A 24,863-nucleotide genomic window follows, 5' to 3' on the forward strand; every position below is an offset into this window, starting at 1 on the left:
CATGACCAATAAATATGGTATAGGGTCCCTCTATCTTTGCAACATCGCCAACATCTGTCCGAACTGGAGGGGTATATGGCTCGGAGTACATCAGGCGTCATGTACCAGAAAAAGAGAATTTTATATGCGTTCTCCTTGTATAAAGTACAGAGTGAACTTTTGGCTGCCTGGGACCAGATCACCTGCCAGGTGTTTTCTGGTATCTCCTCGCCTAGATACTTCTCCCAGCGGAGCATGTATGTGTGCTTGCCCTGATCCGGGAGACTGTAGGAATTCAATATTCGGTATATGTCAGAAATTAGCCCACGTCTAGTCGAGCCTTCTATTATCAGGCCCTCAAATGTAGTAGGGGTTGAAAATTGTAGATCTGGGGCGATAGATTGGGCATAGTGTCGTATTTGCAGGTAACCATAGAATGCTTGCTTTGGGATGCCAAATTTTTTCTGAAGCTCCGCAAAGGAGAGTAGCCTGCGTGTGCATGGGTGAACTAGGTGGCCGAAGTGGAACAAGTTTCTGGTCGCCCACGGGGAGGACATCTGATGTGTGAGACCTGCGGGCATTTTGGGGTTGTATAGAAAGGACGTAAGGAGTGATCTCTCGGAGCATAGTGTGTGGGTTCGTGACAATCTGCGCCAGAGTGTGCTAAGGTGAAGTATGGGGCCCAGAAGCTGGGAGGAGTCTACCTTCGCCTTCGCATTCCATAACATATTGTTTGGGTGGACCGGTGCCATCCACAGTTTTTCGATTTCTGTCCACTTGTTATAGGAGCGTTGGGTAAACCATGAGGCCAGGGCTCGTAGTTGGGCTGCCTGGTAATATTTGGTTATGTCAGGAAAGGATAGCCCGCCGTCTGTTCGCGTCGCCAGCAAGACCGATCGTGGTATTCTGTGTCTCTTATAATTCCATATATAACGTATCATGTCCGCCTGTAGTTTCCGCAGTTCCGCTGTTGGGACTGGAATGGGGAGTGTTTGGAATAGGTAGAGCAGTTTTGGCAGAATAACCATCTTAACCGAGGCTATCCTCCCTAAGAGGGAGATATGATGCGCCTTCCACTTTCTTAATAGGTCCCTTATATTTTTTAGAAGGGGGGGATAGTTGGCTCTATACAGGGTAGAGTAGGAGGAGGTAATCTGGATTCCCAGGTATTTTAAGGATAAATCATTCCAATGGTAAGGGAAGCATTGTCGTAAGTGTTGAATCTCCTGAACCGGCATGTTAATAGGTAGGGCTTCAGATTTGGCTGCGTTTATTTTATAGCCCGATAGGGATCTATACAGGTCGAGCTCAGCGTGTAGATTGGGAAGTGAAATCCTGGGTTGGGTCAGGGTAAGTATAATATCGTCGGCAAACAGTGCCAGCTTAAATTCCCTATCTCTCACCGGGATCCCGTGTATGCTTGTGTTTTTCCGGATGGTCGCCGCCAGGGGCTCCACACAGAGCGCAAATAGTAGCGGTGATAGCGGGCACCCCTGGCGAGTTCCATTAGCAATCGGAAAGGTCGGCGACAACGCAAAGGGAGTTTTAACCTGGGATGAGGGATTAGTGTATAAGTGTCTAATAGCCTGCAGAAAAGGGCCCCGGAATCCTATATGGTGCAGTGTGGCGAGCAGGAAAGGCCAACTAAGGCGGTCAAAAGCCTTTTCTGCGTCGAGACCCAAAACCAACGCATCCAGTCCCTCCCTGTTCGCCACATCAATAAGGTCGATAATTCGTCTCGTGTTATCCCCCGCCTGACGCAGGGGGACAAAGCCCACCTGGTCCTTGTGTATTAAGGAAGGAAGTATCAGGTTCAATCGCATTGAGAGAAGCTTGGTAAAGATTTTTAAATCGGAGTTAAGAAGTGCGATTGGTCTGTAACTTGCGCATACAGAGGGGTCCTTGTCAGGCTTGGGGATAAGCGTGAGAAATGACCTCTGCATGTCTGCGGGGATGGTAGTGTTCTGAAAAAAGGCGTTAAATAGCTTACACATGTAGGGTAAAAGAATTGGGAGGAATGTCTTATAGTACTCGTAAGGTAGCCCGTCTGGACCGGGGGATTTGTGTGTGGGCAGATTTTTTATAGTGGCTGTTATTTCTTCCTCCGTGATTGGGGTGTTGAGTGACTCAAGGTCCGTTCTTTGGAGTCTGGGAAGGCCACTGTCTTCTAAATAGTGTCGCATTCGTTCCCTAAGATCGGGAGGTAACGGGTCACGAGGGATCTCAGAGTTGTTATACAGGGTTGTGTAGAATTCCCCAAAGGTCTGGGCTATGTCTTGAGGGTGTGTACGTAGAGTGTCCGACCTATCTTTAATTTGGTGAGGGGTGGACATATGGGAGCATTCAGACAGTTTGCGCGCTAGAAGGGAGTGGGCTTTATTGCCTTTATCATAGTAGGTTTGCTTTAGTCGCAGGAGTGCTTTCTCCACCTGGCCTAGTGCCAGATCTCGAAGGTTGTTTCTAAGACACACTACTTTTTTAAGGAGAGATATAGATGGTGAGGCCTGTAGGCGAAGTTCTAGGATTTTGAGTTCTTTCTCATTCTGGAGTTTGGATGCTATCGCGTTTCTCTTCATGGCTGAAGAAATCGCGATGCATCGTCCCCTGAGAACTGCCTTGTGAGCCTCCCAGAGGGTGGTGAGGGAGACGTCGGGAGTATTGTTATCTGAGAAGTAGTTTTTCAAAGTCGTCTCTAATTCCGACCTAGACGGGACATGTTGGAGAAGAAAGTTGTTTAACTGCCAATTGCTGGGTTTACGCGCCGCGACTCCCATCTCAAGTGATAAGGTGATTGGGGCATGATCTGACCAGGAAATGGGGAGGATCTGGGCTGTCTTTGTGATCCGTAAGGTGGCGTTATTAACAAAAAAATAGTCTAGACGGGAGTGCATACGGTGGGGGGCCGAAAAAAAGGTATATTGTCTGTCTCCTGGGTGGAGTGCTCGCCATGTATCAAATAAGGCATGACGCCTGGTTAATTGTTTAAATAGCTTGGAATCACGGGCAGCTCGAGCCTGGGGGGCTGTGGGGTTAATCACATGACGGTCTAATCCCACCGAATGCGCCAAGTTGAAATCTCCTCCCACGATCAGACATTCGTTGGGGGACTTAAATAGGCGTGTAAGGACCTTGGATAGGAAGTGTATCTGACGTACATTAGGAGCGTAAATATTGCAGATGGTTATCGCCTGCGATTGCCATTGGCCACGCAAGATTATATAATGTCCCTTTGGGTCAATGAAGGACTCTAAGCATTTGAACGGGGATCCGTGTTTAAATAAGATTGCTACACCTGCGCGTTTGCGAGGGTTGAATGCTTGAAAGGCCTGAGGGTAATGTCTGGATGCGAAGGCGAAGGCACCCCCCTTATTAAAATGTGTTTCCTGTAATAGCGCTATGTCTGCCCCTGATCTCCTGATTTCTTTCAATGTAAGATGTCTTTTTTTATTTGAATTCAGCCCGTGAACATTGAGTGAGATAAATCTAACCATGTTTCTTGGTATATGTGGGGGCATGTTTACTTAGCTTTTCCTGCTGGGACGCTTCTACGGGAGTCGGAGGGCGGAGAGATCCATAGATGAGGCTCGACCAGATGACCGTCCCAGATCCGCGACAAACCAGAGGGGGGGAAAGGATGGGGGGAGGGAGAAGAAGAAAAGATAGAGAGGGAAAGAGGGAAGAAAAAGAGAAAATGATTATTGTCATCACAATTGAGAATAAACGATTTATTGTGGGCCCGGGCAGTGCAGACCACCCAAGCTCCAGTAAGTTCCAGTAAGTCTCCCCGGCTAGAACCCCAAACCAGGGCTCGGTCCGGGGGGACATAGAGAACCCTTCAATACAAGTTCAACTGAAATTAAGCTATCTGAACTAAATACTAGAGAGGAACCTTAGTAGGATAAACCACCAGGGGGGGCTAGTGGGCCGGGAACAACCAGGACTAACACTAACTAGTCTCCTATAACAGAAAAAAAACCCGACATTGAAAGTACCATGACTGAAAAAGGGCCTTAGGGGGAGCAGTTGTAGCAAAAATGGGTAGGATAGAGGTAAACGTCTCGCCAATCAGCCTTTTTTAGGCTTGGGTTTAGTAGATCCTCGAGGTGAGTCCCGGTCTCTGGGGCGTTTAGTCGGGGGGATCTTCTGCCACACCACTGGAGGTGGTGTTGGCAAGTCCACGAGATCCCAATCGGGCATCCGGGGGATGGGGATCTCTAGGATGTCGCAAAAGTTCTCCAAGTTCTCCGGAAAGCGTAGTGTTGCAGATTTACCCTGACGGCGGGCTGTAAGGCTGAAGGGAAAGCCCCATCGATATGTAATGTCTTTCTCTTGAAGTAAGATAAGCAGGGGCTGGAGCAATCTTCTCTTCTGCAGGGTGATCCAGGAGAGGTCTGAGAAGAGCTGGATTTGTGTATTTTCATAGACCACTCTCTTTGCATTGCGTGCTTTGCGCATGATGTCCTCCTTTAAGGAGAAGGAATGGACCCTGCAGATAACATCTCGGGGTCTGGAGGCCGGTCCTTTAGGGCGCAGGGCCCGATGTGCTCGGTCCATTTCTAGAGGTTTATCTGGGGGGTCCCCAAGGAGGTCGTTAAATAGAAGCTGCAGGGTTTCATGGAGGTCTTCGGGATCCTCTGATTCAGGTAGACCTCTGATTCGGATATTATTTCGACGCCCCCTATTGTCAAGGTCCTCGATGTGACGTTGCATGTTCCGAAGCATTAAGTGGTGGTCTGCCCCTTGTATTTGGGTACGGTGGACTGCCAGTTTGGTCTCTTGGATTTCCTCCTCCGCCATTTCCATCCTCTCAGAGAGATGTTTGAGATTAGTGTGAATAATCTGGATTTCCGCCCGACATGCGGATTTAACCTCTTCGATGAGGAGTTTGAAGTCCTCTTTGGTAGGTATGGCTTGGAAATAGTCCTGCCAGGAAGTGGGCTGCTGCATGCGTGAGCTGTGGCCCATATGAGATTGGGGGTAGCTTGGGGGGGAGGACTCCCTGTGTAGAGCTGGGGGGAGCATGGGATCATATGGGTCTTGTGGTTGCAGCTGAGGTGGTATCTTAGGTGCTTGCGGGTCTCCCCATGAAGGCCTCTGCTTAGGAGGGGAGGAGTGGGCCCCCGCTGGAGTGTCTAAGGGGGTCCCGTTTGGTGAGCAGGCCACCTGGGCGTATGATTTAGTGTGGTCTATCCCCTGTCCCATCGGTCTGAAGGCACCCTGGCGTCCGTGCCTCTGTGGCTGGGGGGAGCTCGGGGGGGGGCCGTGGGCTTGCTGGGGGGTAAATCTCCCATGGTGAGCTCCTTGTCCCCGACCGCTGCTCCAATCATCCTCCGGATCCGGCAGTGGGGGAAAGTCATTTGGTTGGAGTGAGGGAGTGGGGGAGATCGTACCTCCCTGGGGATGGTAGGGGTCTGATAATGAGCGCAGTAGTTGCGGGAAGGCCTCTGAGCACTGTGTGTAGGGAGGTGCAGTGCGGCCTAGTGAGGTGTCCCGCGGTGTGCTCCGGGGCGTCTCATGTACAGGGAGAGGTGGGGGGGGACTCACCGCTGTGGTCCCTTGGCCGATCAGTCCATCCATCCCCTGAGTCTGTCCCTCATTGTTGTGGAGTGTGGATGGAGCCGCCGAGGGCTGCTGTCGTTGCGGTCTCGTGGCGGAGGAGGATGCTGTCGGCGCCATCTTGTCCCGCTCGTCTTCCGACATGGGGGGCCGATTAAAGTATGTCCGGATGGTCGCAGCGGAGCCGGATGGTGGCTGGGATGAACCCCGGGTCCTGGAGGATCTGGTCCTTCTGTTTCCTCCCATATATTGGAGCTAAAAATCCCCCTTTTCAGGCCTTTAAGCTGCGGGCTGAAGGAGAGCTATCAGGTTAGGCGTCCATGCAGAGCGGGTTCCAGTCACGCCCCCTTCAGGATTTCTAAGGGTGTAAATTTTTGATTTCACTCTTCACTGCCTATCACAGTTTCGGAGGCCATGGAATGCCCAGGTGGCACAAAACCCCCAAATGACCCCATTTTGGAAAGAAGATACCCCAAGCTATTTGCTGAGAGGCATGGTGAGTATTTTGCAGCTCTCATTTTTTTTTGAAAATGAAGAAAGACAAGAAAAAACATTTTTTTTTTTTTCTTTTTTCAATTTTCAAAACTTTGTGACAAAAAGTGAGGTCTGCAAAATACTCACTATGCCTCTCAGCAAATAGCTTGGAGTGTCTACTTTCCAAAATGGGGTCATTTGGGGGGGTTTTGTGCCACCTGGGCATTCCATGGCCTCCGAAACTGTGATAGGCAGTGAATAGCGAAATCAAAAATTTACGCCCTTAGAAAGCCTGAAGGTGGTGCTTGGTTTTCGAGGTCCCGTACGCGGCTAGGCTCCCAAAAAGTCTCACACATGTGGTATCCCCGTACTCAGGAGAAGCAACAGAATGTATTTTGGGGTGTAATTTCACATATTCCCATGGCATGTTTGAGCAATATATCATTTAGTGACAACTTAGCGCAAAAAAAAAAAAAAAATTTGTCTCTTTCCCGCAACTTGTGTCACAATATAAAATATTCCATGGACTCGACATGACTCTCAGCAAATAGCTTGGGGTGTCTACTCTCCAAAATGGGGTCATTTGGGGGGGTTTTGAACTGTCCTGGCATTTTATGCACAACATTTAGAAGCTTATGTCACACATCACCCACTCCTCTAACCACTTGAAGACAAAGCCCTTTCTGACACTTTTTGTTTACATGAAAAAAATTTTTTTTTTTTGCAAGAAAATTACTTTGAACCCCCAAACATTATATATTTTTTTAAAGCAAATGCCAGATTACAGATTAAAATGGTGGGTGTTTCATTTTTTTTTTTCACGCAGTATTTGCGCATCGATTTTTCAAACACATTTTTTGGGGAAAAACACACTTTTTAAAATTTTAATGCACTAAAACACACTATATTGCCCAAATGTTTGATGACATAAAAAAGATGATCTTAGGCGGAGTACATGGATACCAAACATGACATGCTTTAAAATTGCGCACAAACGTGCAGTGGCGACAAACTAAATACATAAATACATTTTTAAAAGCCTTTCAAAGCCTTTACAGGTTACCACTTTAGATTTACAGAGGAGGTCTACTGCTAAAATTACTGCCCTCGATCTGACGTTCGCGGTGACACCTCACATGCATGGTGCAATTGCTGTTTACATTTGACGCCAGACCGACGCTTGCATTCGCCTTTGCGCGAGAGCAGGGGGTGACAGGGGTGCTTTTTTTTCTTTTTTTTTTTTTTTTTTTTTTTTTTATAATTTTTTTGCTTTTTTATCTTATTTTTAAACTGTTCCTTTCATTTTTTTTTTTAATCATTTTTATTGTTATCTCAGGGAATGTAAATATCCCCTATGATAGCAATAGGTAGTGACAGGTACTCTTTTTTGAAAAAATTGGGGTCTATTAGACCCTAGATCTCTCCTCTGCCCTCAAAGCATCTGACCACACCAAGATCGGTGTGATAAAATGCTTTCCCAATTTCCCAATGGCGCTGTTTACATCCGGCAAAATCTAAGTCATGAAATGCTCGTAGCTTCCGGTTTCTTAGGCCATAGAGATGTTTGGAGCCACTCTGGTCTCTGATCAGCTCTATGGTCAGCTGGCTGAATCGCCGGCTGCATTCTCAGGTTCCCTGTTGAGACAGGAGAGCCAGAGAAAAACACGGAAGATGGTGGGGGGGGGCATTCCCTCCCACTGCTTGTAAAAGCAGTCTAGAGGCTAATTAGCCGCTAGGATTGCTTTTACATGAAAGCCGACCACTGGCTGAAAAGAATGATACCAAGATGATACCTAAACCTGCAGGCATCATTCTGGTATAACCACTCAAAGTCGTGAATGGCGTACCTGAAGACAAAAAAATGGTTAACAATAAAACACAGTAAACGGTAAAGTATAAAAAAATTGCATACCTGAAAAGCAAACATGATAAAATATAATAACAATAAAACATTGCAGAATAGAATACAGTAAAAAAGAGCAGAACAATAGAGAGAGAATAGAGAGAGAGAGAACAATAAAACGACAACTTTTTTTAAATTTTATATATATATGTATTTTTTTTTTTTACACTTTTTTTGTAACTAACTTATATAACTGTAACCGGTTCCAGGTTCGGGTCTCTCAAAATGCGATGGCATCTTAGGAGACCCTGTGAAAGTGTGCCTAGTCTGTGCAATGCTGTACCCTACACTAATACTCAACTAGCGAATGGTAGCGTTCAAAACATTCACCAATGCAAAGACCAGGTTTGTCAGGACAGGAGGGACAATAATAGTGGGTGTCATGCCTATATCCGCGCTTGCTGCAGACACGACATCTTTTTTGGGGGGGTTCGTTGGGTAGGGGTACTCGGGAGGACATAAAGAAAATGCCTCTCATGCAGCCGACTGCATTTGGTTGGGGATGTGAATGGGGGAAGTACGGGCGCTGCAGAAGTGGTGGGTTCCCAATTAGGATTGGCGAATGCAGCAGGAAGGGCACTATGGGCACGACGGGCCTGTGTTTGTCTTCTTCTTGGTGGCAGCGGGACACTACTTGTGCTTGCCACCTCACCAGCTTGAACTGCACTTATGGGACTCGCCACGTCACCAAGTGTTACTGCAGTGCTGGTTTGACTACGACCGGGGTGTACTAGGCCGCTGGTGCTTGCCAGTTCACCAAAACGCTACCAAAAAAACTGTTAGCGATCACAGGGATCAGGCCTGACTCTGCGAATGCTGCAGTTATGCGTTTAGTGTTTTGTAAGTGACAGTGATCGATCGATACTGCACTTGGGTGGGCTGGGCTGGGCCGGGCGGAGGGGCAAAATGCAGGTGCTAGCAGGTATCTGGGCTGATCCCGCTAACACTGAGTTTTTGGGAACCCTAAACTGCTGGGGACACTAGTATAGATCTGATCGGATCAGATATTGATCCGTTCAGATACTATACCACTAAGGGAGGCGTATGCTGCGTGCGTGGGTGTTAGCGGTACTGGCGCTAATCTGACGCTGCTTGGGGCTGGTGCTTACCAGTTCACCAAAATGCTACCAAAAAAACTGTTAGCGATCGCAGGGATCAGGCCTGACTCTGCGAACGCTTCAGTTATGCGTTTAGTGTTTTGTAAGTGACAGTGATCGATCGATACTGCACTTGAGTGGGCTGGGCCGGGTGGAGGGGGCAAAACGCAGGTGCTAGCAGGTATCTGGGCTGATCCCGCTAACACTACGTTTTTGGGAACCCTAAACTGCTGGGGACGCTAGTATAGATCTGATCGGATCAGATATTGATCCGTTCAAATACTATACCACTAAGGGAGGCGTATGCTGCGTGCGTGGGTGTTAGCGGTACTGGCGCTAATCTGACGCTGCCTGGGGCGACGCATATTACCGCCGGGCGATCAGGGGGCTAAACCTTTATTCGGTAATAAACAGCGGGTTCCCTGACACTATAAAAAATAAACGAACTAACCAGCGTCACCCGTAACCGTTATACGGTGATCAGTGGTGAAAGGGTTAACTAGGGGGCAATCAAGGGGTTAAAACATTTATTAGATAGTATATGGGGGTCCCTGTCGCTATAAAACGCTGACGGCGAACCTAAATATTTACGTCCCTAACTAGTGTCACCAGTGACACTAATACTGGCGACAGGGGGTGATCAAGGGGTTAAAACTTTATTAGGGGGGGTTAGGGGGGTACCCTAGACCTAAAGGGGGCTAATACTAACTGCCTTAACACAGTAACTGTCACAAACTGTCACCATGCAGTAATAAAAAAAAAACAAAAAACTGCTTGGTGTCAGTGTGACGGGGGGGGGGAGGGGTGATCGGGGGGGGGATCGGGGGGTAATGGGGGGTGTAATGTGTGCCTGGCATGTTCTACTGTGTGTGTGTTTGGTGCACTCACATTACAGCCTTCTCTCCTCGGCGCCGGAACGGAAACTGCCGAGCCGAGGAGAGATGACGTCACATCCCCTGCCTCTGTGTACTACACAGAGGCAGAATCTCATTGGCTGGGAGCGATCGCGAGGGGGGGCCACGATCGGATGGCCTCCCCCTCATCTCTGATCGCTGCCAGACCGAAGGTGACCGCCGCTGGCACTGGGGGGGGGGTCCGATCGGACCCCCCCACCCGCGGGAAGGCAAGGACGTAAATGTATGCCCTTTTGCCTGCCCGTGCCGCTCTGCCGACGTATATCGTCATGCGGCGGTCGTCAAGTGGTTAAACCCCGTCAAGGAAGCAAGTATTCAAGGCCCTTACTTATAAAAATGTTTAACTATAGAGACAAAGTGACACTGCCCCGGAAGGCTAGAGAAATGGGAGTGATACTCTATAGAGGGAAAAAAAGGGGGGAGCAGGGAGGAGGGGGGGGGTGGGGGGAGGGAGAAGGGGGAGGTAGGGAGGGAGGGGGAGGCATGCCACAAAAGAATAGTGGAAGATATCACAAACACAAGTGTTATTACATATGATTTTTATGCCTCACCACCGATAAGCGGGAAAAAATGGGGAATGTATATAGATATGTAATATATGCTGGAAGGGTCCTAGGGATTGACGATACCCAGAAGGGTAAATGTGTCTTGTTTCGCCTTTTCTGTTATTATTTTTGGTTTTACCTAGCACAGTCCCTGATTTGTCTCTCTTAATGAGTAATGTGAAGAAAAGGGATACAAAATTAATGACATGGAAGGAATTGAGGGAATTGGGGGATAGGGACAAGAAAAGTGCAATGTTCAAATATTTTGATAAAATGAAACCCCAGATAATTTGTATACAGGAAACCCATGTGCCCCAACTCTGTCCACCTTCTGTACTCATGGAAATATCCGATACAGTTCCATTCTATGTACACCTCATATTCGAGGTTAGTTAGTGTAATGGTCTCCAAGGATGTCTCCTTTGAGTGCATTCAACAGAAGGTGGACAAGGAGGGAAAATTTGTTTTCCTGTACTGCAAACTCAATGGACTAGTATGTATTATTGCCTCAGTGTATATTCCTCCGCCATTCTCAACAGCCCCTCTTAGAAGTTTAGCGCAACTTATGGCCCAACACCCAGATGTACCGATATTAGCACTGGGAGACTATAATAATACCCTGGACAATTCCCAGGATAGAATGTCCTTGATATCAAGAGTGGTGAGACAGACAGCTGGTAAGACAGCTTTTGCCTCCCTACTTCTGGAACTGGGACTCCGTGATGTTTGGCGAGAGAGACATGAAGAGGACAAATGTTATTCCTGCTATTCAGCAACACATGACGGACTCTCCCGTATTGACCTAGGTTTAGGGAATGATGCACTTATGCAGCGGGTGGTAGATTCGGCCTATGAGCCGCGTATACTATCTGATCACTCGCCATTTTGGGTACGGCTGGATGTTACTGGAACATCGAGCCACCCATTGTGGAAAGTGAACCCTTTTGGTTATCCCTGCTCCCGTCCGTAGACAAAACGAGGGGGGCACTGCGGGAATTTCTGCACTTTAATGGGGGATCTTCCAGTGCAGCAGTAGTATGGGATACACTTAAGGCATTCTTAAGGGGATGCCTTATCAGAGAGATTGTGGGAATTAAAACTCGGTTCAGGGAATGGGAGAGTAGGGTACGGGATGAACTGAAAGAAAGAGAACAGGCCCTAATAGCTGATCCATCTCCATCCATCTAATCATGACTCCTGGAGGGAGGCACAAACAATGTATAATTCGGTTTTGTTGTCCGCAGTGGAGAAGAGGAGATATTTCCAGCAACCGAGCTATTTTGAAGAGGGGGAAAATACTGGCCGTCTTCTTGCTCTCATAGCTAGAGAACAGAGGGAATCCACTAATATCTCAGCTGTGAGGGCAGAATCCGGGGAGAAGCAGACCCTTAGTCTGGATATTTTAAATAACTTTCAGCGGTTCTATAAAGATTTATACTCCTCTAAAACTGGCTATACTCCATCTGAATTGGAACTGTTCTTACAAGCCTGCCCGTTTCCACGGGTATCTGAGGCAGACAGGGAAATGTTGAATTCCCCAATCACATTAGCAGAACTGACAGAGGCATTAGAGGGGGCTATACACCATAAATCCCCAGGACCAGATGGGATACCGGTAGAGGTATACTCCCACTATAGAGAGGACCTCCTAACACCCCTACTGCAGGCTATAACGGAGGCAGAGGAAGTGGGTAGCCTACCAGATAGTATGCAAGAGGCAATAATAACAGTACTCCCAAAACCAGGAAAAGATAGGCTTCTAGTAGACTCCTATCGCCCAGTATCCTTACTGAACGCAGATGTCAAGCTTATTGCTAGAGTCCTGGCTAAGAGGCTATCCCAAGTAGTTGGTAGGGATAACCCGGGGGGTAGGGCCATTCTGTCACTTGACGCTGCAAAGACGTTTGATAGTGTGGAGTGGCCCTACCTCCTGGAAATACTGGAGAGATTTGGAGTGGGGAATAGATTTATAGCATGGATAAAGGTGCTTTATTCTAAGCCTAGAGCCAGACTGCGTATCAACAATAACCTTTCCTCTCCATTTGAGTTACATAGAGGTACCCAACAGGGATGCCCATTGTCTCCATTGCTGTTCGCCCTGGCGATGGAGCCTTTGGCCATACTGATCCGCAATTTACCAGAGGTAGTAGGGTTCCGTAGAGGCCAGAGGGAAGAAAAGATATCTTTATATGCAGTTTATGCGCTTATATATTTAGGCGATACAGCCGCCTCATTGCGAGCAGTGATGGAGATAATAGGGGATTTTGGAGGCTTCTCAGGTTTTATCATCAATTGGTCAAAATCAACTTTAATGTCCATAGATCAGATGAAGAAATAGTTACCAGAGGGGGCGGAACAAATAGTTATAGTATCCCGCTGAGTATCTTCAGCTAAATCTGGGTCCACTGTTGGTTAGACAGAAAGTGAAATGTAACAGCTGGTGCAGGCTTCCATTATCAGTAATAGGACGAGCAAATTTAATAAAAATGGTATGGGCCCCACAGCAACTATATGTCTTCCACAATTCACCAATGTGGATTTCAAATAAATGGTTCAAGCAAATCGACACACTGATGAGGGAACTAATATGGAAAAAAAAGACAGCTAGGATCAGTTTAGCCACATTGCAATATGGAAAGGATAGAGGAGGATTGGCAGTACCCCACTCTAAAATTTATTTTTTGGCCTCACAGCTACAGCAGATGGCAGGTTGGGGGTGGGAAGGAAATGAGGACCCTATATGTAAATTGGTGACCATATCAGACCCTGCACTAAAGGCGGCCTCCCATATGGAGATGGATTTGCCAAGCATGAATGGTTCAGAACCTACAAGCACTTTTCTTAAAAGGGTATGGGGGGAGATCCGGAAAGCACTGAAAATAACGGGTGTACTCCCCTTTACACCGATATGGCACAATAAAAGATACCCAGAGGTACAAGAACTGCAAGGTTTTACCCTATAGAAAGAAAGAGGGATCTGGTTCTTTGCGCAACTATACCAGGGGGAGGCGTTAAAGACATATGAACAACTATGTAGGGAATTTCAGTTAAACCCCAGGAGCTTCTATCAATATCTCCAACTCCGTCATGCATTGCAGGCACAACAAACAACGTACCCTCTGATAGTATCAACATCATCCCTGCTGAGAGAAGTCCTTGTAGCAGACACTAGGAAAGGATTAACATCAAAAATTTATAGGGAATTGCTGTCTTCAATCCAGGACCATGCCTCGTTAAAATGTCGAAATAAATGGGTGGAAGACATAGGGGAGATAGATGAAAACCAGTGGGAAATGGCACTTGAATCTATTCCAGCGGTATGGGTATCCGCATCCCATAGATTGTCACAATTATTTATTTTGCATAGGGCTTAAAGAACACCAGTGCAGCTATATAAATGGGGAGGAAGAGACTCCCCTCTGTGTCCCAAATGTAGAATATATGAAGGAGACTTTATACACCTAATTTGGAGGTGACCAAAACTACACAGGTACTGGGAAGAAGTTTCCCAGTGCATTACTAGACTAGCGCTAGTTCCTGTCCCCCTAAACCCGGTAGTGTACTTGCTTGGAGCTATAGATACAGAAATGTTCCCAAAAGGAATGTACTACATGTTAACTAGATTGATGTACCTAGCTAGAAAATTTATTGCAAAATACTGGATGGCCCCAGCGGTACCCACAGGGAAGCAGTGGATCTCTTATGTAAATTCTCTGCTTCCTATAGAGCGATTGACGTATAGCCATAAGAGAGAAAAGGGTAAATTTGATACTATATGGCAATCATGGTTGGGGGATGCGGATTTAGCACCACATCAACTGATAGTGGAAAGACTTCAGATGTAGAGCCAGGGAGGAGGAGTAGGAGAGAAAAAGGCAGAGAGGGGAGGAAAAGAATGGCTTGGAGGAATAAGGGTTGAATATATAGACAGGAGAGAGCACCAGTGAGGGAATAAAGGGGAAAATCGAATGTGGTGAATAAATAATAGGAAACACAGGTGATGGATGTAGCCATGAGATTGGAGGGGGGGGGAGGGGAGGGAAAAAGGAAGAGAAGATAGAGTGATATGATACAGAAGTGAATATACAAGAATGACACAGAATAGTGCACAAGTGTAGGAATAGGCATGTATACTCTATGTGAAACGTTTTATTGAACAAAATGCATGAATGATATATATAATGAGAATAATTTTCTAAAATAAAAATATCTTTTTTTATTAAAAAAAAAGTACCAGTTCAAAATTACAAACAGATTCTACTTAACAACAAACCTACAGTCCCTGTCTTGTTTGCACCGCCTGTATACTGCTGTTCAGAGTATATAGGGCCTGGTGGCCCCACGCCTTTCCTTTTTTTAATTTGGGTGCAGGGTTCCCCTTAATATCCATACAAGACCTAAAGGCCCTGGTAATGGACTGGGAGGTACCCATGCCATTTGTCTCACTGATTTTCATCCATATTGCCAGGACCCGACATTACATTAAAGCCGCAAGCAGTTTTAAATGACTTTTATTCCTTTAAAAATGTAATTTTGTGCAGGGACTGTTCTAAGCACAGGAAACATGCGCCACTTTACTGGCATAATATAGACACCCCCCAGGTACGATATTTAAAGGAATATTTCACTTTTTTTTTTTACTTTAAGCATCATTAAAATCACTGCTCCCGAAAAAACAGCCGTTTTTAAAACTTTTTTTTGCATTGATAAATGTCCCCTGGGGCAGGACCCAGGTCCCCAAACCCTTTTTAGGACAATACCATGCAAATTAGCCTTTAAAATTAGCCTTTAAAATTACCTTTTGATTTTGAACGTTCGAGTCCCATAGACGTCAATGGGGTTCTAACGTTTGTGCAAATTCGGTCCGTTCGCAGGTTCTGGTGCTAACCGAAATGGGGGGTGTTCGGTTCATCCCTATTCTCCACACGCAACAATAACTCCCCTCCCTGCTTCTCCACCCTCAACAATAACTCCCCTCCCTGCTTCTCCACTCTCAACAATAACCCTCTCCCTGCTTCTCCACCCTCAACAATAACCCCCCCTCCCTGCTTCTCCACCCTCAACAATAACCTCCCTCCCTGCTTCTCCACCCCCAACAATAATCCCCCCTCCCTGCTTCTTCACCCTCAACAATAACCTCCCTCCCTGCTTCTCCACCCCCAACAATAATCCCCCCTCCCTGCTTCTTCACCCTCAACAATAACCCCCCTCCCTGCTTCTCCACCCTCAACAATAACCCTCCTCCCTGCTTCTCCCTCCTCAACAATAACCCCCCCTCCCTGCTTCTCCACCCTCAACAATAACCCCCCTCCCTGCTTCTCCACCCTCAACAATAACCCTCCTTTTTGCAGAAAAAGCAGTGTGCTGATTGTTAATGAGTGGCAATGGAGTATGGGGGGCTGTGTAATGATGGGGGTAGTACGGGGGAGGGATCCTGTGTAATAATGGGGGGAGGGTGCCTGTGTAGTGATGGGCGTAGTATGGGGGAGGGGGTCTTGTGTAATGATGTGGGAGGGGGTCCTGTAATTATGGGGGTAGTATGGGGAACGGGGGTCCTATGTAGTGATTTGGGTAGTATGGGGGAGGGAGTCCTGTGTAATAATGGGGTGGCAAAATTACCTGGGCGGCCCCCAAGAAAATGTTTGCCCAGGGTCCAATCAATATTAAAGACAGCCCTGCATATTCATGTGTGAGAATGGCACAGTCAAAGTCCAGACCTAAATCCAACTGAGAATCGGTGGAAAGACTTGAAAATTGCTGTTCACAGACCCTCTCCATCCAATCTGTCAGAGCTTGAGCTATTTTACAAAGAAGAATGGGCAAAAATGTCACTCTCTAACTGTGCAAAGCTGGTAGAGACATCTCCAAAAAGACTTGCAGCTGTAATTGCAGCGAAAGGCGGTTCTACAAAGTATTGATTCGGGGGGGCTGAATACAAATGCATGCCACACTTTTCACATATATATTTATAAAAAATGTTGAAACCCATTTATCATTTTCCTTCCAATCCACAATTATGTGCCACTTTGTTTTGGTCTATCACATAAAATCCCAATAAACAACATTTATGTTTATGGTTGTAACATGACAAAATGTGGAAAATTTCAAGGGGTATGAATACTTTTTCAAGGCACTGTATATAAACCATCATCTCTGCAGCATGAAATATAGAAACCCAAGATCCATATCTATCCAAAGGTGAACAGACAATGATATAATTGTCTGTCAGTTATTGGGGTATGCATGACATGTGTTTGCCATGATTCAATACCTTAGGGGCCTGACATCCATGCATTGGGTAAATCCACATATATTTTGATGCATGCCCTATTTTTCAACACATGGTATCCCCCATTAGGACTTATAATTCAAACCCATATGGTGTTTTTTTTGGCATCCATTGTGTTCACCTTTGGATATATATGGATCTTAGAATGCTATACCTAATGCTGCAGGGATGATAGTTCATATAGACTACAATTTTTTAAAGGATTGAAGTTGACCGTGATGATTTTGTCCACATGCGCTCCAGAAGAAGACAAAAGGTCTGAAATGCGTTGAGTTATTCATTTGGATTTTTCCATCTTCTAACTTCTAAGTACATTGTAAAATAGATGTGCAATTTTGTCTGTTACCCTTTGATAATGATCATATGTATGTTTTTTTTTTTTTTTTTTTTTTTTTTTTAGCCATTCACCATAAACAGATCTTTTTAACTGTATGGAATTAGTTTTACCATTTTTTTATGAATGTGCCCCTAAAAGTCCTCTGCTACACAACCACCAGGAGAGGGTTTCGGGGAAGAGGCACTTGACCTTATTAACATGGTGACAAGGTGCTTTGCCAGAAGCATGGGCCCTGGCATAATTCAAAAGAAAGTGGGGGTTTGTGAAGAGGAAGCCCAGATATACGGGACAGTACACATTTTTATTTAAAAAACACAGTGTGAGATTCCTTTTAATATTTCAACCAGACCATTATTAAGGCATGCAACCTGAATAACATCCCTAATTCTAAGCCAGGTTTGACCAACAAAGCAACAAAATGCCAAGTTTAAAAAGAATGATTCTATTAGAGGGGTATTTCTTTGGGTGTGCAATTTTTGATAAAATATGGCCACTTCTGCAGCTGATTGTTAAAAAGCAATGAGGTTAGTAGGTGATTTTTGTTATTTTTCCAACTATAAATGATGATAGTTACATAGTTAGTAAGGTTGAATAAAGACACCAGTCCATCCAGTTCAATGATTAATATTTATACACAGTAAATCATAATAAATGTGTAATTCCTGTTTCACTAACAAAGATTTTAGAGACATTTTAATAAGCTATCATTTTCCAAATAATATATACTATTGAAAAAATAGTAAATTCTTGTGACGGGAGTCACTGTTGGGCACAGGGTGACCCAGAAAAGAATGAACCCTGAGAATATGATTGGATTACTTAAAATGGGACAGTAATATTTATCCACAATATCTCCCAGGATATATGTAAAGACTATTCTTGGTTTGTTTGATTCTGAACTCAACATGTTAGTTGAGAGAGCTGATCACATTGGCCTCTAGAACTGGGTAAGAGCAGGACAGTCAACTCGTACTATAGTTTGTTACCTACTAGGCTGAGGAGAGGGGGGCGATCACTGTTTGTATTGTTAATTGTAATTAGCTCCTGCTATTGTGAGAAGGTGTCCTGTGTTTATACTAATGTGTGAAGCTTGGTGACCACAAGTCTATCCTAAAGGTCATGTCTCTGAGTCACCTAGTCTGGGTAAATGATTTAGTAAACTAGCTCATGTTAATTAGGTTTCTGGTTGCAGTTGTATTGTTAGAGTAATATGAGCAGGAGGGGGGAACCTCCTCTTTAACTGTATATAAAGACTTGTACTTTTGGTTCTAATAAAGAGTCTGATTCCTGTTTGACCCTCCGTACAGAGCCTCGTCTCGTACTTGGGGGGAAGAATTATTCGTATGGGTTTCTTGCTCGGTTGATTGGAGTGTTCGGTAGCTGCCTTTGTGTTTGGAAATGGAATGTTCTAAACAGCTTTAACCCCTTTCATACTCGGGGTGTCATTACAATTCTCTTCTTATTATCTCAAAACAAAAACACATTATAAGCTGAGTATTCCTATTGTATCAATCATGATACTGTCTAACGTGCTGTCTAACATTTTTTCTTTGCAATGTTGAGATATACTGTATAAATTGTATCTTTTCGGCACTCTCCACAACAGGGTTCTAGCTACAGTTCTGCTGGAACACATTCCTGTAACGCTCACTTTCTTGTCAAGAGTGATATGAAGAGTATAACAGCTAATACATGTTCAAGTATAGGAATTCTAATGTACAGTATGCTGAAAGTGAATATATACCAATTGCCTCTGTATTTTAAGAACTTTTATTTCTATTGTCACTTCTGGATGCTTTATTCTAGGTCTCCGTACAAGCTACCTGTGTGACCTTAACTGCTATGAGTGTGGATCGTTGGTATGTGACCGTGTACCCCTTGCGATCTTTGCGTCAGAGGACTCCCCGTGTGGCTGCGACTGTCAGCATAGGAATCTGGATTGGTAATTATATACTTCCATTCATATTTCATTCCCTAAAAATGCTATAAGGATAAACATGTGATGCAAGATAAATTACCCCCCAGCAAATGCTGTATAGGCAATAGGGATGTTATTTGCAGTTGGTAAAGTGCTGGGTTCCTGTGGCAGACTGGCTGAACTAAAATGGCAATTTGTCTTCCAAAATTCATTATAGTGATAATGCACTGCCTTTGAACTTTGGTCATCATGGTAAGAACCAATAATAGGTGCTTTGATATGCACCAGCCACCTCTATATGAGGAAGGGGGGTGCTCAGGGCAGCCATCAAGTCAGTGCATTGGAAGTTGTTGTAAAGAGAAGGTAGGGAAAGCTGTTAAACTACATAGGGATAGAATAGAGTCAATTAGGAAACTGTGCTTTGATTGCTAGCTCTTTGGGGAACCAACCCCTTTGCTGCCTTTAATTTTTGTTCTTATTATTCTTTTTTTGTCTTTAGTTGATGTTGGCATTCAATTTTATCATGGTGTCCCATCTATGAAACACTTCTTTTTGGCTGCAAAGCTTCTCTTTATATATTTCAGGGGTATTAGTTTGGGGTTTTCATCTATTTTGGATGTATAATGGTATTTATTGCATGTTTATAGGTTAAACCATTTTTTTCACCTTTAAATGTCCCTTTAAAAAAATTGGCTTTTGTTTCAGGGGTTGTATTTTGGGGTTTACATTTCTTTTGGGGTTTCTTATTTTACCTCTTGCCGACCGTATAACCTAAATATACGGAGGCGAGGTGGTTCGGCTGCGCCAGATCACATACCTATTTAATCTGACACTTCCAGGTAGGGGATGTGCATGCACCGCCCACAATCCGGGCCATGCTGTGATTAAACACAGTAGGTGTCGATCCTTATGAATTTATACAGGACAGGGCTCTGCCTATGTAAACAAGGCAGAGCCCTGTCCAGTCAGTGGGGAAGTAGTATATTTTCTTTCCCCACAAAGCAAGGAATAAAATTGATTACCTCCCTTAGTAAAAGCACCTCCCACAGTACAGCAAAACACTGGCTAGGCACACATTTAACCCTTTGATTGACCTAGATGTTTAACCCCTTCCCAGCCAGTGTCATTACTACAGTGACAGTGTATATTTTTAGCACTGATCATTGTATTAGTATCATTGGTTCCCAAAAAGTGTCAAAATTGTCAGTTAGTGTCCTAGCGTCCACCGCAATATTGCAGTCCCACTATAAGTCACTAATCATCGTCATTACTAGTAAAAAAACAATTCAATAAATTAAAAATTCCAGTATATATCACATAGTTTGTAGACACTATAACTTTTGCACAAACCAATTAATATACACTTATTGGGATTTTTTTTTTACCAAAAATATGTAGCAGAATACATATTGGCCTAAATTTGTCATACATTTTTTACATTTTTTTTATTGGATATGTTTTATAGCAGAAAGTAAAAAATTGTGTTTTTTTTCAAAATTGGTGATCAAATACCACCAAAAGAAAGCTCTATTTGAGGGAAAAAATGACATAATTTTTATTTGGCTACAATGTTGCACAACCGAGCAATTATCAGTTAAAGTAATGCAGTCCCGTTATCAAAAAATGGCCTGGTCACGAAGGTGTGTAAATCTTCAAGAGGTCAAGTGGTTACCGTATTTATCGGCGTATAACACGCACTTTTTTCCCCTTAAAATCAGGGGAAAATCGCAGGTGCGTGTTATACGCCGATCCCCTGCGATCCCGAGCTGTCACAACTTCAAAATCGCCGACCGCGATTTGAAAATGGCGCCGCCGGCGCCGAAATACACAGAGGCGGTCCTCGGCAGCTCTCGTTCACTTTCGGCTCCACTCGTAGTCCCGAGCGGAGCTATCCGAACCTACTCGGCTAGGTTCGGATAGCTCCGCTCGGGACTACGAGTGGAGCCGAAAGTGAACGAGAGCCGCCGGGAAGAGCCAAGGACCGGCTCTGTGTATTTCGCCGCCGGCAGCGCCATTTTCAAATCGCGATCGGCGATTTTGAAGCCCAGGATGGCAGGGACAGAGGATCGAAGGCTGCACTGGGGCAAGGCTGCACTGGGGCAAGGCTGCACTGACAAGGCTGCACTGACAAGGCTGCACTGGGGAAGGCTGCACTGACAAGGCTGCACTGGGGAAGGCTGCACTGGGGAAGGCTGCACTGGGGAAGGCTGCACTGGGGAAGGCTGCACTGGGGAAGGCTGCACTGACATGGCTGCACTGACATGGCTGCACTGACATGGCTGCACTGAGAAGGCTGCAATGATGGGCATTTAAATGTAAGTTTTTTTCCCTTTCACACTGGAGGAAATTTCCGACAACAAGCTCCCATCGAACATTTTCCAATCTGACTGTGTGTATGGGGCATAAAAGTGTGGCGCGTTAGCGCCACTTTTAACTCCCGCTAGTGGCTGAAGAAAGGGTTAATAGCGCCCGCGCCACTTTTTTTAATGTCCTGCCAGAGCAGCCTCCCTGTGAGAAAGCACTCGAGCTTTCACATTGGTGTGGCAGGGGTGACATTTTTCAGGCGCTTTACAGGCATTATTTTTAGCCCTTTCGCGCCTGAAAAACGCCTCAGTGTGAAAGGGGTCTAAAAAAAGTCCTGCAAGCAGCATCTTTGGCGAGCTTTAGGAGCGATGTATACATCGCTCCTAAAGCGCCCCTGCCCATTGAAATCTGCCTTAACCCTTTATTCCGCCACTAGTGGGGGTTAAAAGCTCCCCATTAGCAGCCGAAAAGCGCCTCTAAAACGATGGTAACGCAGCTCTAAAACTAGCGGCACTTTACCGCTAACGTGGTCGCACTGTCAGTGTGAAAGGGCTCTAAAGGATAAGTTCACTATTTGTAACATGTCACATGTTACACCCATAATAGGAGTGTAACATGTAACATGTTACAAGTGGACCCCCCCCGCACCACCCCAATCCCCGCTGTGACGGCTAGCAGGGTTCTTCTCCGTCCCCGCTAGCTTTCACAATTTTAAAAAAATGTGGTTGAGCAGGGCTCCACCCACCTGGCCACTTCACTAATTGACAGGGCTCTGGGCACTGGGCTCTGTGGAGTGCCGTGGTAGTTTATTCATGCTTCCTGTCAGATAGTATCTGCTTACCCATATGGGATGTACTGGCAAGCAGATACACTGGCAGATCTGCATGGCACCAGTGATCTGCTGATCGCTGGTGCAATGCTTTACAGGCACCAAAAAAAAAAATAATAATAATAAATGCACATTTTTTTACCTGCAAAAAAAAAACTTTTTTTGCAAAAAGTGAACTTATCCTTTAAAACTTGAACATCACAGAATTTCCCTTAAAATATACAGGCATGCAGCAGCCCAGAAAGCAAACATGCATCTCCCCTTTCCTTTACCATACCAGTCCACGTGCCATTTAACATTGGGTGGGTATCTTGTCCCTCAACTCATTGTTGAAGCCCCTATCCCCACCTGGAAATTTCCTTTAAAATGAGGAAGCCCCCAGATATGCACCCTCTCCCAGGGAAACGAATGCGGGGGTACATGTTAAACTCTTACAATATGCAGAGAAGAGGGGAGCCGCCCACCTCCTATTCTGCTATACTAGCTGACAGCTTGTTTTGTTAATGCTGGAAGTATAAGTGGATTTAGGTAATAACAAAAAGAGTTTGTCATTCAAAACTCAGATTTACAAAGGCATAGGATGGGTTCACAATAAAATGTGGCCTGACGGGCAATATGGAGCTGTCACCCAACTCAGTAGCCAAAGACTGTTCCATGAACTTTCCAGCCACTCTAGAATCGATGTATGTAAAAAGTTAATATGGGTTCAGGCTCCACCAGATAAAATGGGTATGGTAAAATGAGGGAAGCTTACTGCTGTAGGCAATAGAGCTAGGGCACCTACTTCTGGCTGAACTAGACCTAAGGGTTTTCTGAACAAACAAGATAGGTTTTCAACAGTTGGCCACAGTAGAGGTATGGTCGCACACTACAACTTTGAGTGCACTTCTCTATTGTGATTTGGGGGTAGAATGTCCTGAAGTATGCCAACGTAGTGTAGACCTTTTGATGGCCTTCTCCTGGAAACAAACGTCAATCTGCATGCAAGGACCAACCAATTCCTCCAGGGTAGTAGGGATGGACTTTCCAGCCAATTCATCCTTAATGCATTTGGATAAGTACTGCCTTCATTGTTTCATCAGAATTCTGAGGCCAATGTATGAAATTGTACTACATACTGGCCAATGATCATCTCCTTCTGATGAAGTTGAAGGAGTGTGCCAGCTGCAGAAGAAATTCTTCCTGATTATTAAAAGTCTTCTAGGAGGTTTTCACAAAGTGGGCAAGACATAAGTTCATGACATTACCAGAGTGAAAAAGCTCATGCCAAGGTTTTACTGGAGAGAATAAAAATCATATAAGTGTAGCACTATGTCAGGAGACTCAGGTCGCCTCTGTTCGCCGGGCTTCGGGGCGCATGCGCGGTGGATTAGTGCTTCGACGTACACCCGTTCACAGCCCAATGGTGCGGCGCGCGCGGGTGCACGGTGGTCCCCGTGTGCGCGCCGTCGCCCGTGCGGGTGCCCGGTAGCGCGTCACGCTGACGCGCGTGCCGGGGAAGCTACTTCTGACGGCTCCAGCGCCCAGTCGGGTTGCTGGTTTGTCGTCAGCTGTTCCTGTCTCCCTGTACCACTGTATCTCCTTCTGCTCCTGGAAACCTGTGCTAACCCCTGGCTTGTGTTACGGATACCTCTGCTTGGGAAAACGGACTTGCTCTGCCTGATCACCCGGTTCTGACCTCTGCTAATATAAGGGACTTTCCTCTGCCTGATCCCCCCGGTTCTGACCTCTGCTAGTATAACAAACTCTGCTCTGCCTGATAACCCGGTTCTGACCTCTGCTAGTGTAACGGACTCTGCTCTGCCTGATAACCCAGTTCTGACTTCTGCCTGCTTAACGGACTTCCTGTTCCTTAGGTCCCCAGTCCTGAACGGCACCCGCCAGTGTTCCTCCGGTCAGCAACTAAAGACTTCCACCAGGCCTTCTTGGAATTCCTCAGTTACCGGAAGCCCGTGCCTCCGCGTGCCCCCTGCTCCCTGTATCATCTCCAGGGGCTTGGGTGCGCGTGGTCGTAAGGGCGAGCCGCTCTCGGCATCTTGGCCTCGGTGAGTATTAGTCGTGACAGTACAAACCAGCCAGATGTCCATGGCCGACAGAGCGCGCTCTCCTTTGGAGATCCTGTGTCAGCAGGTTTCCACTCTGGCTGACTCAGTTCAAAAACTACAAGAGGGATATACTCAGATTGACAACCGCCTCCAACAGATTACGGGGTCACTTCCTTCTGCCGCCGCAGCTCCCGCACCCAGTGGTTGAGGTCCGCTTCCTTAGGCTATCGCCAGTCCCACAGTCGTCATGGTGCTCCCGGAACCCAGGGTTCCTACACCCGAACGGTTCTCAGGGGACCGTAAGAAATTTAGGGCCTTCAAAAACACATGTTCCCTCTACTTTGCCCTCCAGCCCAGAACCTTCTCATCGGAAGTTGTTAAGGTGGGATTTGCGATCTCACTGCTGTCTGAGGAACCTCAAGCCTGGGCCCACGGCTTGATGGAACAGAGAAGTCCCGTGCTAAACACAATCGATGCCTTCTTTGAGAGTATGTCCCAGCTCTATGACGACCCACAGCGTATGGCTACAGCCGAAGCCATCCTGCACCACCTGTCCCAAGGAAGGACACCAATTGAGGACTACACGGTGGAATTCCGTAAATGGGCGGCCAACACAAACTGGAATGAGCCAGCTCTGCGCTACCAGTACCGTCAAGGCTTGTCCGAACTTCTC

The 24,863-nt window shown here is 45.9% G+C and overlaps 1 protein-coding gene across 1 annotated transcript in view; it reads left to right on the forward strand.

The window, feature by feature from the left end:
• Positions 1–24,863, forward strand: part of KISS1R (KISS1 receptor) — a 483,392-nt gene that overhangs the window by 262,810 nt on the left and 195,719 nt on the right. The window contains exon 3 of the mRNA XM_073593503.1: positions 18,901–19,036. Coding sequence (XP_073449604.1) covers positions 18,901–19,036 — 136 coding nt within the window. The remainder of the gene's footprint in view (positions 1–18,900; positions 19,037–24,863) is intronic.

The sequence above is a fragment of the Aquarana catesbeiana genome, linkage group LG01 (genome assembly GCF_042186555.1).
Source record: "Aquarana catesbeiana isolate 2022-GZ linkage group LG01, ASM4218655v1, whole genome shotgun sequence".
NCBI lineage: Eukaryota > Metazoa > Chordata > Amphibia > Anura > Ranidae > Aquarana > Aquarana catesbeiana.